Source organism: Carya illinoinensis, chromosome 15 (assembly GCF_018687715.1).
Source record: "Carya illinoinensis cultivar Pawnee chromosome 15, C.illinoinensisPawnee_v1, whole genome shotgun sequence".
Classification (NCBI taxonomy): Eukaryota; Viridiplantae; Streptophyta; class Magnoliopsida; order Fagales; family Juglandaceae; genus Carya; species Carya illinoinensis.
Genome location: NC_056766.1, coordinates 5,796,069 through 5,809,640, shown reverse-complemented (window position 1 = coordinate 5,809,640; position 13,572 = coordinate 5,796,069). Strand labels below are relative to the sequence as shown.

At 35.2% G+C, this 13,572-nt stretch overlaps 2 protein-coding genes across 5 annotated transcripts; both read right to left on the bottom strand.

Moving 5' to 3' along the window:
- Nucleotides 1-492: 492 nt before the first annotated feature.
- Nucleotides 493-4,192, bottom strand: LOC122297817 (pentatricopeptide repeat-containing protein At1g77405). 4 transcript variants are annotated; one of them, XM_043108020.1, is made up of 2 exons: nucleotides 2,733-4,192; nucleotides 493-1,484 (listed from the first exon to the last, which is right to left on the bottom strand). In XM_043108020.1, exon 1 carries the CDS (start codon nucleotides 4,169-4,171, stop codon nucleotides 2,822-2,824), a length of 1,350 nt encoding a protein of 449 aa, XP_042963954.1. In that variant the 5' UTR covers nucleotides 4,172-4,192; the 3' UTR covers nucleotides 493-1,484; nucleotides 2,733-2,821. The 4 variants fall into 4 exon arrangements, with proteins under 4 accessions (XP_042963954.1, XP_042963951.1, XP_042963952.1 ...); XM_043108017.1 differs by lacking the exon at nucleotides 493-1,484 and adding an exon at nucleotides 1,553-2,382; XM_043108018.1 differs by lacking the exon at nucleotides 493-1,484 and adding an exon at nucleotides 1,553-1,979.
- A 3,164-nt stretch (nucleotides 4,193-7,356) lies between these two features.
- On the bottom strand, nucleotides 7,357-10,301 carry LOC122296587 (protein FAR1-RELATED SEQUENCE 6-like). The gene is made up of 8 exons (XM_043106391.1): nucleotides 10,284-10,301; nucleotides 9,298-10,200; nucleotides 8,824-9,135; nucleotides 8,554-8,717; nucleotides 8,229-8,359; nucleotides 7,810-7,952; nucleotides 7,576-7,665; nucleotides 7,357-7,398 (listed from the first exon to the last, which is right to left on the bottom strand). The coding sequence occupies exons 1-8, from the start codon at nucleotides 10,299-10,301 to the stop codon at nucleotides 7,357-7,359; spliced, it is 1,803 nt and encodes a 600-aa protein (XP_042962325.1).
- Between the last annotated feature and the right edge of the window lie 3,271 nt (nucleotides 10,302-13,572).

Genomic DNA, 13,572 nt, shown 5'->3' with positions numbered 1-13,572 from the left:
AGGACTTTCTTTGTTGCTTTGATTTTTTTTACAAAGAATATAGGTAGGGTTACCCTAAAAACTACTACTTCAAGTTTCTTTGACAATATTTTGGTTGAGAGGTTCACGTCTCTAGAATGCTTCAAACTTGAAAGATGATGCTTATCTTGCATTATTAACTATGCAAAGTATTAGTGGATGATGATCCAAAGCTGAAGATGCTAAGTGCTATAACATGACATCTGGAAATATCATTATCCATTCATTGTTACTATCACTCTGTCCAATTTTTCTCTAATTAAAGCCGGCCCGTGCCTGTTATTGGACCACGTGAATTTTGGGCCCGGTACCCTATATCAATGAGTGCATGCCTATTCATAAATACATTCAAGCCTCTATTTTGATTATTAGAAAAAGGCCGCCCTCCATATTTCTCACTCTGATTTATTACATTGTTAAAATGCCCCATACAAATCAATGGCCTCGGAATGCTTGTTGTATTAAATCCAGATGACTCCAAAATTCTACTTTTTGATTCCACTGGGCTAGAGCATACACAAAAGTAGTAAGCCAAGGATGATGAGGAGGATCCGAATACACCAAAATATTAATTGCATTCATATTCACACTAACTAGTTCTATTTCTACACCCGATCTCCACATTAGTAATAGGCCCCCTTTGAAAATGCACAAAATTATGGAAACCTAAAATATGTACAATAGGTAGGGTGCGGTCTTCCGTTACCAAGGTTTCCGACAAAAAACCTACATCCAGGTTATATTTTCTAATATTAGCCTTTAGATTCTGATTCCCTTGGGTCAGGTTAGGCCTCTGCAATTCCAAGCTAATGTTCTCATTTTGAAGAGGGAGGCATCTTAAAACTTGCCTCTTCAGCTTGTTTGAATTCCCGAGAGAGGTTGGATTCAGCCTACTGTACGGATTCATTCGGGTCTTGCCTTTGAATTTTTTCTTTTCCTTGTGGCTTGACTGCATGTCCAATAGAGTATAGGCCAAAGTAGAATCATCCATAATCTACTCGTCTGTCATCTCTATTTCCTTGGATTGTTTCTCAACCTTCACTGTCACTTGTTGCTTCTTCTTCAAGGGTTGTTGGGGTTCCTCAATTGTAGATTCCATGGGCCTCTTTTTTGTTGAAATTTTTGCTGTTGAATGAGTGAGGGGGAGCTGAGTTTGTTGGTTGATGGTTGGGTGGATTTCAGGTGGTGGATTAATGGGCAATGGCTGGTTCGGTTCTGTAGATGGATCAAGGATTTCTTTTCCAAAAACCTTTTATCATTGGATGATTGCTAGTTTGGCTTCTTCTTCTTTTTTTCCCCTCTCTTATTTACTCTTTTTCCGTTTTTCCATTTTTTCCATTTTCTTATTAGGCGTTGCTCTTGTACATGTTTGGCAAAACCTTATTTGATGAACTCGAGCCAAATCAAAAACAGATCCAAATAAGACATGGTAGTGGTATAAATTTGAGCTTTTTCTCCTATATAGTCTGCAAAAATAAGAAGACTTCAAATAAAGTCCAAGGGTCTGTTATATGGGGAATGACAGAGACTAAAATAAAAGAAATCATCAACATTTATGGATTCTATGCCCCAAATAATCATACAAAGATTGGCTAGTTTTTAAAAGTTTCGAAGCTGCAGCTAGACTCCAATAAGTATTCTTGATATTTTTTAGTACAGAAGAAACAGTAAGTGCATTTAAGTACTTACGAATTAAATAGATTAAAACAGTTGGAGTACTTATGGAGGGTGCGCTATTTGCTACCTTGTCTTCATAAGACAAACTCACTCTGATATGACATTATAAATGTCAATAAGAACAAGAAAAACAAAAGAAATAACTTCATTCTCTACAACTTGCTAATAGATCTAAACTTCATGATCAGATGAGTTGAATCCGGCAGCTCAATAAACTTCAAATTCCCCCCAACAATATCCTTCCCCTTTCAAATCAAAATGTTTCAAAGGCATGTTATATGTTGTGTATCAGATAGAAACAGAGAAACTTTTAGGTAGAGTACAAGAACTAATGTTATGAAAAGTGCTAATGAGATTCAAAGCTCCCTAGTCCAGGTCAATATGCAAAGCCTGGTAGGGAAAAAGCCACTTGGTTGATCTATAATTTAAAGTTTCTGGTTGGTAAAGTACATGCTCATAGAGTAAAGCGAATTTTTTTCCTTTTATTCTAAATGGAAGTTGGATATATTTTCCTTTATCTCCTGCATATGTGAAATGTTGCATTCTCCTAAGCTGCAAAGAATCTTTTATATCTTACCGCCATCACATATTTTTTTATAACTATCGATGAAGATTCTTGACTTCCTACATACCAGCATCAGAAAAACCGAATGCCTCCACTGAAGAATGAAAATAGAGTTCTACCATCTGAATTTGTCATAAACATGCATTCAAGGAAAGCTATTAAACCATTTTGTAATTCAAATGCAACAAGAATCATTATAAAATATGTGAGAATAATGACAGTGCTCTATTTCATTTTCATTCCTCAACTAACGAAAATTTATTAACTTGACAGCATTGGGGAATGGACAGGATCACTGTTTTGGAACGAAATATCACAAATATGACAGGCGTCAGTGAAGACAATAGTAAGCCTAGTAAACAATTAAAATAGGTACACATTAAATTGCAGTTTGAAAAAATTGATAGTAATCCATACCAACAAAGATTAGACAAAAAAAGCAATGATGTAATAATAATAGAGTAATTCTCACCTGCAGAATGCCAATATATGCCCTCCAAAATTCTTCTTATTATACAAATATATTCATATGGCTGACCACAAACAAGTTTCTCCTCTATATCAAACTTCAGCATCAGTCAAATATCCTTTACGGGTCATGATTGGTTTTCCCTTCATTACTTGCCTATATCTCTTAACTACACCGTCTTTTATTCTCTTATGCAATTCATCATCAAGCAAGTTGGCCTCTCCCGAAAAGCTCAACGCTTGGCATACCAGTTTGTAAGTATACTCTCTAGGTATTGACCCTCCATCAACCAACTCAGCAAGAAAATCCCGGGCCTCACGAACCCTTCCTGCTTCACACAGAGCATGTATTATTGGGGTATACAAACTGGAAGTGGGTATTCCATGATTCATTTCTTGCATCTTCCTCAAAGTCTCAACAGCCTTATCAATCTCATTGACTGCACTATAATATCTAACAAAGGAACCATAAGTAACTCGGTTGGGAACACAACCCCTTCTGTTCATATCTTCAAACAACTCCAAAGCCCTCCCAATCCGGTTGGTTTTGCAACAGCCATCAATCAAAGAATTGTAAGTCACAACGTCAGGAACAAAGCCCTTAAATAGCATAATGCGAAACAAATGATTTGCTTCCCACATCCTCCTCCTGATAGCTTTCCTACAACCAGTTTGCAAGCTATATTTACAATATGAACTAATGAGTACCGTGTACGTATATGTATCGGGTGGGCATCTAAACCCCGGCAATTCCATCTGCTCCAGCAGAGACCTTGCCTTCTTGAACTTCCCTACCCTACAAAGAGCATAAATAATTGTATTATAGGCATAAACATCCGGTTTACAATGAAACTGCTTCATCCTATAAAATGCAGCCAATGCCTGATTAACCAACCCCTCCTCTCCTAGAACTTTGATCAAACGGGTAACGGTAGCAGTGGTCACGAGCTCGCCACTCCCTCTCCTCGACATTTCCCCTAAAAAATCCCAAAGAGCTTTCAATCTATTCCCTTTGGCCAACACGCAGGCCATCTCCCTGCAAGTTATCTCATTGTGGGCAAACCCAAAATGGGCCTCAACCCAAGAGTAGAACTCCATTGCTTTGTCCATTCCCAACCTCACCTTCTGGGGGTCTCTGTAAGCGGCAGGGCCAAGAACCAAAACATTGCGCCGTAACTTATCGGACTCCACTTTGAGGTTTCGCTGCTTCAAAGGTGCGCGGTGTCGGAAGCCGCTTTGGCGGCCAATCGAGCGAGCGGATTGGAAGAAGACCCTCGGTATGGACCTCAAGACTTCGGAAACTGACTCTACGGTCCATACAGATTGACCGGCGGTAGCTGAGGCAGCAAGCCGAGCGTCAAAGGGTCGGTTCTGGAGTATAGCCGCCAATACCTGGTCCACAAGGGAAGCGGGATTGCGGTGTGGAGGCCTCGACGTGATCATGTCTATCAGAAAATTAACGATACCGTTGGTTTTATTTATCCCTTTTCTCTTGACAAAAATAACACATTTGACTGATTTTTTTTTTTTTTTCCTTGAACATTTTTGACTGATTGAGTAATATTAATCTCAAACTTGTTATTCATGTATTTTAATTTTTGTTTCTTAATAATTAAAAAAAAATTTATTAATGAATTTGTAATTTTTCTATTTTTTAATGGTTAAAAATGTTTAAAAAGTATTTAAAAGAAAAAAAAAAATCTATTTGCAGACATATTTGAGATGTATATTTGTTGTGCATTCTAACATTATCTTTTGTATAATTTTAAGATATGTAAGTCACATGTACTTTTTTTTTTTTTTAAGAAAATATATACAAAAATGATGAATGCAGTCGGGGACCTCAACCGGCGTACAATCGGCTAAGCCGAGCTGCTGACATGGCATTATTTCAACTAAACGGCATCGCTTCATTTATAGGAGAAACGACGTCGTTTCTTCTTCATTATTAGGTTATATCCCGAGCTCCCCACCCCATATCCCTTCGAGTCTCTCTTTCCTTCGTGAATCTCTATTGGAGACTGAATCTCCTCAGCAGCCCGAAGCTAGAAAGGTTTATTTCCGCTCTCTTTCAAATGCCGTCGCCGGAAGCCCTCTCGTGGTTGTCTCTTAGCCCTCCCCAGACGGTATGTAAAAAAAGGTAAAATTTATTTTTAGGAGTTTTACACCGGTATTGTATATTATATTTTTTCTATATTATTTTGTTTCACTGCAACTATTTGATTTCATAGATATTAGTTTGAGATTTGGTATTTGACAATGTGAAATCTGTATATCCAAACCCGTTTTGTTTTGATGATGCCCTAATTTGGTGTGGTGCATATTTGTGCCCTAATTTGACCTTGTGAAATCGATACCAAATGCCCTAATCTAGCGTGGTTCATATTTATACTAATCTATCATTTTCCAAATCCCTGTATACCGAATGCCCTAATCTTGACTTTTTTTGGTTGATGATTTAGCCATATTGATTTCCAGTATCTCATCTTTGAGCTTGTGAAATCTGTATATCGAAAATAGTGATATACATATGCCCTAATTTAGTGTGGTGCATCTTTGCTGCTAGTGCTACATATGCCTTGTATACCGAATGCCTTAATCTAGTATGTTTGTTAGAACAAAAAAATTTTTTGTCCTTCCCTTAGTTTCATGAGAATTATAGTGTGACTGAAGTTTTGTTCTTATATGTAAATCTAATGATATGCCACTGTGTTGGAAGTTTAGCATGTTCTATCTCTTGTAGCTCTTAGTGTTGAAAATTTAGCATGTTCTATTTCTTGTAGCTCTTAGTGTTGGAAGTTTAGCATGTTCTATCTCTTGTAGCTCTTAGTTTGACAGCTTCAACTTAACAATGAGAGATTTATAGTGATAACAGTGTGGGCTATTATAAAAGAAAAAAAAAACCCATGAATTTTAGAAACATAACAAAAACCAAAGATGGAACTCTTGAATTCCCTATCATATGGAATTGTAAAACGGGTGTGTTTTGATATGCCTGCCTTTCCATTATGACTATATCATATGTTAGAATGTCGTCGTCGTCATCATTACTGTGTTCTTCATCATTTGATATACATAATTTGGGTCAACTATTGTGCTTCTACAAGCTGGGTTCTACATTGAGATACTCAAATATGAAGAGGAATCCAAATCGTCCATTTTTTGGCTGTCCAAAGTACAATACAAAGGTAAATACATCTGATTATGTAACATATTTATTAAATTCATTAATATGTGTACATCTAACATTCTTTACTCGTATGTTTCAATTAATCAGGGATTACCTTACTGCAAGTATTTCAAGTGGGCAAATGGTGATCAATGCAGGGAGTTGGATCCACAAGCAAGACTATGAAGTGGAAAGGAAGGAGAAAGAGGTCTTGAAGAGACTTAGCGATATCGAGAAGATGGAGATTGAGCTCCGTAAGAGAGCGGCGGAGATTGAGAAGAAAGAGATGGTGCAATCCACTAGAGATGAGGCATTTTTGAAGAGGGAGTTGGTGCTTCAAAAGCAAGAAGCTAGAATAAGACGCTCACGCACGCTGCTTCGAGTGTATTGGGCTTTTGTAATTGGTGTTTTTTTTTTTTTAATTTAGTGACTTAGTAGTGGTGTAGTTGGTGTAAGTAGTATAAGTATTAGAAGTTTATGAACTGTTATAATGTAATGGCAATGTAAATATTGGATGAATGGACCGGATGTTTAAGTTGTGGGGAAACTGTCCCTTTCTTGTATTTCTTTTTCAGATTTTCTAGGAAAACATATGCCTTGTATTTTTTTATTTTGAATTATGGGGAAGCTTCAGAATTAATTGATGATCGTGTTTCATGCAAGATCTTGTACTTGTAATCACAAACTGGGTTTAATGCAAGAGATTGCAGTAGGTGCTGCAACTTTTTTCAGATTATGTTGTGTTGGGTCTGTTGTTATTGCTCTCTTGACAAGGTCTGCTTTGTTAATTTAAGTAATGGATTATGTGTTCAATTACTGACATAGGATGGACAGAATTTAGAAACCTGTAATTGTGAAGCAGTTTTGTTTCATTTCGAAAACAACAAATATGGGGTCTGAAACCTGTTTTGTTTCATTTCCAAAACTCCAAAAACTGAAACCTGTTTGGAATAATTTCCAAAACAACAAAATTGAACATGTGTTGAATAATTTCCAAAACAACAAAACTGAAACCTGTTTTGGAATAATTTCCATGTACAACAAAAATGAAACCTGTTTTTGAACCTTTCCAAAACAACAAAAACTGAAACCTGTTTTGTTTCATTTACAAAATTGAAACCTATTTTGTTTCATTTCCAAAACAACAAAACTTTTATTTTCATTACAATTAATATTCACATGTCCAATAAACACATGCTAAATAAATATGTCAAATAACTCAACTATCCCTACACATGCTGCAATTAAATCAAGTCCCCAACATAATAGTCTCCATTATATCAAGGATTAACACAAATAATGATAGTCTCATCAAATTGTTCCAAGATTGTCATACAAAATAAGGAGACTATTAATATTCTCAAGTGCTTTACAATTGTTCCAAGATGAACATTAAAAATAACAAGACTATTAACATTCTCAAGTCTCCAACATTCATTTGGTCTGATTGTGTTGGTTCTCATTGCGCCGATTGTGGTTCATCAAATGCATCCTGGACCGGCTGTGATCCATCCAACTCAAATTACATCTGTAAGGATTAATGTAATGTAAATATTAGTAATAACTTGCGAATATTAATATAATGTAAATATTAGTAATAATTATTTAATATGTAATGATATATTATACTATCTTGACTTCCCTATGACTGTTATGAATAATATAACGTCTAATTTACCTGCACTTTTGTAGGACCAGTGATATATACTTCTGATGGCCCAAATAAATTCCTGCAGGTGTTCATGACTGGTGTATCTCCTTCATCTCGCTAAAAATAAGACAACCATTACTTATCTACTAATTCGAGAAATTAACTACCAACTTCTAACACAAATAAACATGTTTAAAACAAATAAATGCACCTGTTTACGTTTCCCTCTGATTTGTGCTTTTTTTTTTGTTTGGTTTTAACTTTCCGCATGTCAGTTTCCATCCTGGATGCTTTCCTCAAAGATGAAGGTCTTCCTTTCCCCCTGACAACAATTGGACTCTTGACTTGTTGTGAACTACCAACATGAACACTTGTGTCTAGTGAAATTGCACCAGTATTTGAACCTGATTGAATCAAAGACCAAATAACAAATTAAGGACTAGCTAAGGGTGACAATAAGATAAAATTAAGAACTTGCTAAGGGAGAATAATATTCACAAACTTTGTCGCCTTCTAAGTTGTTTGGGTCCAAGATTGGGGGTATTGGTTCTCACGGTAGGAGTTAGTCATCTAGTGTATCCTCGTCTTTGCATCTTCAAATTGCTCATTCGAAGATGCCGCATAAGTTATCATCTGATAACACATGTTTAACAAAATAGAGTATCTGTTGCCACCTATACTTTGATCCTCTGCATCATAGCTCCGCTGGATTAACGTGTATCTCCTTTTGATGTCCTTCTTCCATCGATCCAAAATGTACTGATTTGGCAATGATTTTACACCATTAGCTTTGAATATGGCCAAAATATGCCTACACAGTATCCCCTCATCTGAAATAACCCACATGAACACTTTGCACTGCAGTCTTCCTTATTAAATGTCACTGAATAAGTAATCGGCTTAGTGAACTCTTCAACACGAACTTCATCTTCTACTAAATTTGTTTTCATTACACCATCCAATCTAAGTAGAGATGGATCGAGATCGAGCACACCGATTACTTACTGTTGAACTTCCCTAAATTTAGCGTTCGTGTATAACTCTTGAAATCTCTTTTCAATTGGAGATCTAGATACGTAGGGAATCGTGACGCTAAATGAGTGGAAGTCCGCACTCATTTCATTCTCAATCTTTTTCTTCAATGCATTGTCAAACTGGTCGACAAACTCCTTCAAGTTTGTCCTCACATAAACATAACCTTAAAAAAAATATATGCATACTCTCACTACGCTGGGTTATACTCATTCCAGCCCAGAAGTACTCTTTAAGAAATACCGGTACCCAATGTTCACGATCAACATATAAACTTTTCAACCAAACATTATCATGTAAGTCATATGTGTTAAGTAACCCATCCCAACATGTCTCAAACTCTTCAACAGATTGAGTGTCATACACACATTTCATTAGGCGGTTTTTTAGTCCAGTTTTATAGGAAGCATATGACCCAAGCTTCTCGGGAACTTTCTTCAGTATATGCCATAGGCAGAATCTATGTCGACTTTCTGGAAAGACAATAGCAATAGCATTTTTCATTGCTCTGTCTTGATTAGTAATAATAGCTTTTGGAGCTATACCGTCCATACACTGCAACCAAGTTTGGAATAACCATGTAAAAGTCTCTGTGCCCTCACTAGAAATCAAGCTCGCTCCCAATAGAATCGATTGCCCGTGGTGGTTTACACCAACAAATGGTGCGAAGGGCATCCCATATCTATTTGTCAGGTATGTAGTGTCGAATGTAACTACATCACCAAAATACTGATAGGCTGCCCTACTACGTGGATCTGCCCAGAAAACATTCTTCAGTCTCCCATCATCGTCTAAATCCATCGATGCAAAAAAGCCATTACTCTTGTACTGCATCCTCAAAAAATAATCTCTAAGTGCTCCAGCTCCACCTGCACCAAGTCGTAGATGTTGTGCCTTATCAATGTAATTGCGACAATCCTTTTCCAAAAATGGTAGGTTATCGAAGCTAGTTGCGCCAACAACAAGAGATCCAAAACTTTTATTCATTTGGATGTCAGCTAAGTCATTTGTGTCCATGACTCTTTTTACAGCCTCACTCACTTCTCTATTACAACGAAAGAACCGAGATTTTTGTGAACTGAGGTCATGATTATGCTCATTGTGAACTGTTGTGATTAGCATTTTTCCCTCTACTTTTAAGGCATTAATCTTTGCCTTACAATCTGTTTTTCCTGTCGGACGTGGATTGGCAACATTGAAACCCTTATTCTGGGCCTTCCTACCACGGGCACAACCAAGAGTGACATATCTCATACTTTTATCCTCTCCCCTTTCACTCTTTTGTGTCAAAATTCCAAATCCGCATCTTTTACCATATCCCTTATAATAACTCAGCAAATCTTCAAATGAATTAAACTCTATCCCCGACTGTGGCTCCTCAATCAAATCACCACCATCTATTTGTCCTTCATCTGCATTTGAGGTAGTGCCATCATTGGGTTCCCGTGGATCTAATGCATCCTCTTTATTTTCCTCATAAACTCTAGCGGAGGTACATGCATCAGTCTCTCTACAGTCGAGTGTATCATCTCTACCAAGGATTGCGCTCGTTGTGGAACTTGTAGCGATGTGTGGAGTTGGAGGTCTCATACCATATTGAAATGGGTGATAAGCATTTTCCTGAAAACAACAAAATTAAAACAATTAAACTTCCAACAAATGCAAACTTATAAATAAAGGACAAGTATGGAGTTGAAAAATACCTGAATGTTGGTTGCCATCTGGATATGGTAGAAACAGTGGTGACCATGCAGGCATTGGTTTATAGTAGCCATGCATGCAATTTGGAAAGTTTACTAAACCAGTTTGATGGATGTCCTGACATAAAAATCATAATGATAATTAGCAAGAAGTTGATGATAAACATCGAGCACACCCCTTCCAAAGACTATTAAAATTTTCCAATTAACATACTGAGGTTGAGAGATTTGAGGTAGAGGGTGAAAGCGGAGATGGAAGCTATTCCCCTTTTTCCATGCCCTGTAATAGTGAAGGTCAGTCTTAGCATTTTCTTTTAGCTCTAACCAATACATAGTTAGCACTTCTTTTTCTTCATTTTTTCTGGAAAAAATTACCAAGTCTAGTGAAATATTAAAGGGAACTGGATTGGCCTAAGAGGTATGTGCCCCAAGCAATATTAACTAAACTAAAGAACCAGATGTTCAAATATAAGTTACTCGTTATTGTTGTTAGATGAATAACCGGAGTTCAATGAAACATTCATAGCTAGTTTATTTCCCACATTAAGTTTTAAAAAAGAAAATGCATTGTCTATCAACACGTACGAAGGCACTAAGAACCTCGTAAGTATATCACCATTATTTATTCCATTGTATATGGTTAGAAAAAAATCAGCCTTTTTTTACCATGTTTACTACAGTCCAATTGCCTGTTCTATTGGCACTATTACTACATTAGATTCATTTTGACCTCACCTATATAAAGCTTGCTAACAGATTAATAAACATACCTTTATAGGATATTAACACAAATTAAATTCGTGCAGCTAAATACCTGTGCAAATGGAGAACAAGCAGACTAACCAAAAATCACAAACATGGAAAAAATGCTGACTAAAAATGCTGAATAAAAATGCACGTTTATATTTAGTGAACAAGCATAACAATCACAAACTTATGGGTCTTCAAGATGTATTATAACATGTTTAAATACCAGCAAACAGACCCAAACTTATGGGGTCTTGAAGATGCATTTTGATGGGGTCTTGAAGATACATTTTGATGTTTAAATACTCTGAAATAGACCCAAACTTACGGGGTCTTGAAGATGGATGCATTTTGATGTTTAAATACCAGCAAACAGAGGAAAACTTACCTTTTAAGAAGATGACCCAGACAAGATGAAGACCAAGAGCACCGCGAAGACCCAAGCTTCAGACCACGACACCAAATTTCTTCTATCTTAGACCAGTTCCAACTTTTAGACCAAACCATACGAAATCTTTCTCACCAACGCACACGAGCTAGCAAAATTTCTTTGGGAGTGATGAGCTCAGTTGCAGAACGAAATTAGAAGCGGGAATGCACATTTCAAGCTATTATTTCTATTTCGGGTTCTTTCTATTTCGGGGGGAAAATAGGGTTTTCATCACATGTGCAGCTCTAAACACGTGATTGCTGACTTGGCGACTGTGGGGCGACTACATTTGTCGACTGTCCGTAGTGCTATTGAAATATATATACATATGAAATTTATATAAAAAAATCATTTTTTTAAGATAATACCCACTCTTTTTAAAATAAAATACTCAAATTTTATACTATATTTATAGAGAAATAATATTTACAGTCGTGATTGTGCAAGCGTCACACAGTCTTTTTGAAAAAAATGAGTTAATATGGGACCCACATGAAAAAAAAATTAACTTTTTAATCGTGGATTTCATTCTTTTTCAAAGCGATTTCGCGGTATTTGCACACTCCACGACTGTATGTAGAATTACTAAGATATATATATATATAGCATTGTTGTTGCAACAATACAAAGCTAAATAATTTTCACATTAGTTGCTTTCTGATCATCTAAAGGCATTGGCAATGGTTTATGCATCTTTATATTCATCTTCATATTTGAATAATATCCCTTTAAATTGGTCTATATTAGGTTATGCATCTTCAAAATGTTACATAACTATGAATAGTATATCTTCAAATTTGAAGAAGCACAATTTATTTTTTAAATATTATTTTACTATTTTTTTCTCTCTCATATCCATTAAAATCAATTTTGTAAAATTTGTATTAAGATAATTTTGATATATTAAATTTATAGTAAGTTGATGATACAAAGTATTTTTTAATATATACTAATATTTATTGACAAAAATGGTCATTTTGATATATAAAATTGGTAATATTTATATATATTGAATTTGTATTTTTGACTACATTGTGCTAATTATAAAATATATAAAAATAATATTTTAAGAAAAAATAATAAAAATAATGATATTTTATTATTATTTAGTTACAAAATGCATAATTCAATGTGAGAGATTTTCTTTATATGCAAAATCAATCTTTATAAGATGTAATTTTGAAGATGCATATAGAGAAATCAATGCTAATACTCTAAATAGTACAAATCTTGTCAAGAGTCTGATGACATATGATCTAATTTTTTTTATTCAAAATCTTTCATTAAAAAAAAAAAAAAAAACACAGACCGTCCATTTGGAAGGTTTCTAGCCGTCGCAATTTAATCGTCCAGTACTTGTTGGATATCAACAAATTATATATACAAGGAACTTTTTGGATATCCAAAAATAACGATGATAATGATAAATAAATAAAAATATACAAAACAACTCTCATATTTCTATTGTTTTATTGCAAGCTCTGTTAAATTTATTAAATCAGGGTGGGGTATCAAAAATTAAGCATAGTTGATCATTGAATTGCATTTTGGATTCCGTTATCATTTGTTTGACCAAAAAAAATTATCGACAGTCAATTTTGTATATATTTTATTAATATATTAACTGTATTATTTTTTTAATATAAAATAATTATTTTAACTAATTATATTAATAAAATACATAAAAAATACGTAAAAATAAATATATTTAATAAAATTTTTATTTAACTTACGTTATAACAATCGCTTGACTAAAATTGTGGTGATCAGGGGCGCAATGTTTAATGTTTACCAAGGAAGAAACATGACATTTTATGAAGTTTTAAGCATGCATGTCTGAAAAGTCTAGCGTAGATTTTGGACTAAAATTGCCTGCTAAACTGATACTACCTACCACGAAAATCATGGCCTCTACTTTTTTAAATTTGAAAGAGATAACCACTCACTTTCCAAATATAAAGACAAAAACTACACAGCCAACGTGATTGGTGTTGATGCCAGTGTTCTAAATTTTGTACCGTATCTGTACGGTCAGTATATACCGTATCGACTATTAGTTTAATATAAAAATTTTATTTATTTTGTACCGATCTAAATACCAATCATACCCGTTGG

Excerpts from the sequence above, each read along its gene's own strand:
- LOC122297817 (XM_043108020.1), bottom strand. The coding sequence starts at position 4,171 with ATGATCACGTCGAGGCCTCCACACCGCAATCCCGCTTCCCTTGTGGAC.
- LOC122296587 (XM_043106391.1), bottom strand. Across the intron at positions 8,718-8,823 it reads ATCGTGAACATTGGGTACCG|GAGTTTGTCGACCAGTTTGA; the intron begins GTATTTCTTAAA and ends ACAAACTTGAAG. Across the intron at positions 7,666-7,809 it reads TGGAAACTGACATGCGGAAA|CGAGATGAAGGAGATACACC; the intron begins GTTAAAACCAAA and ends TCTTATTTTTAG.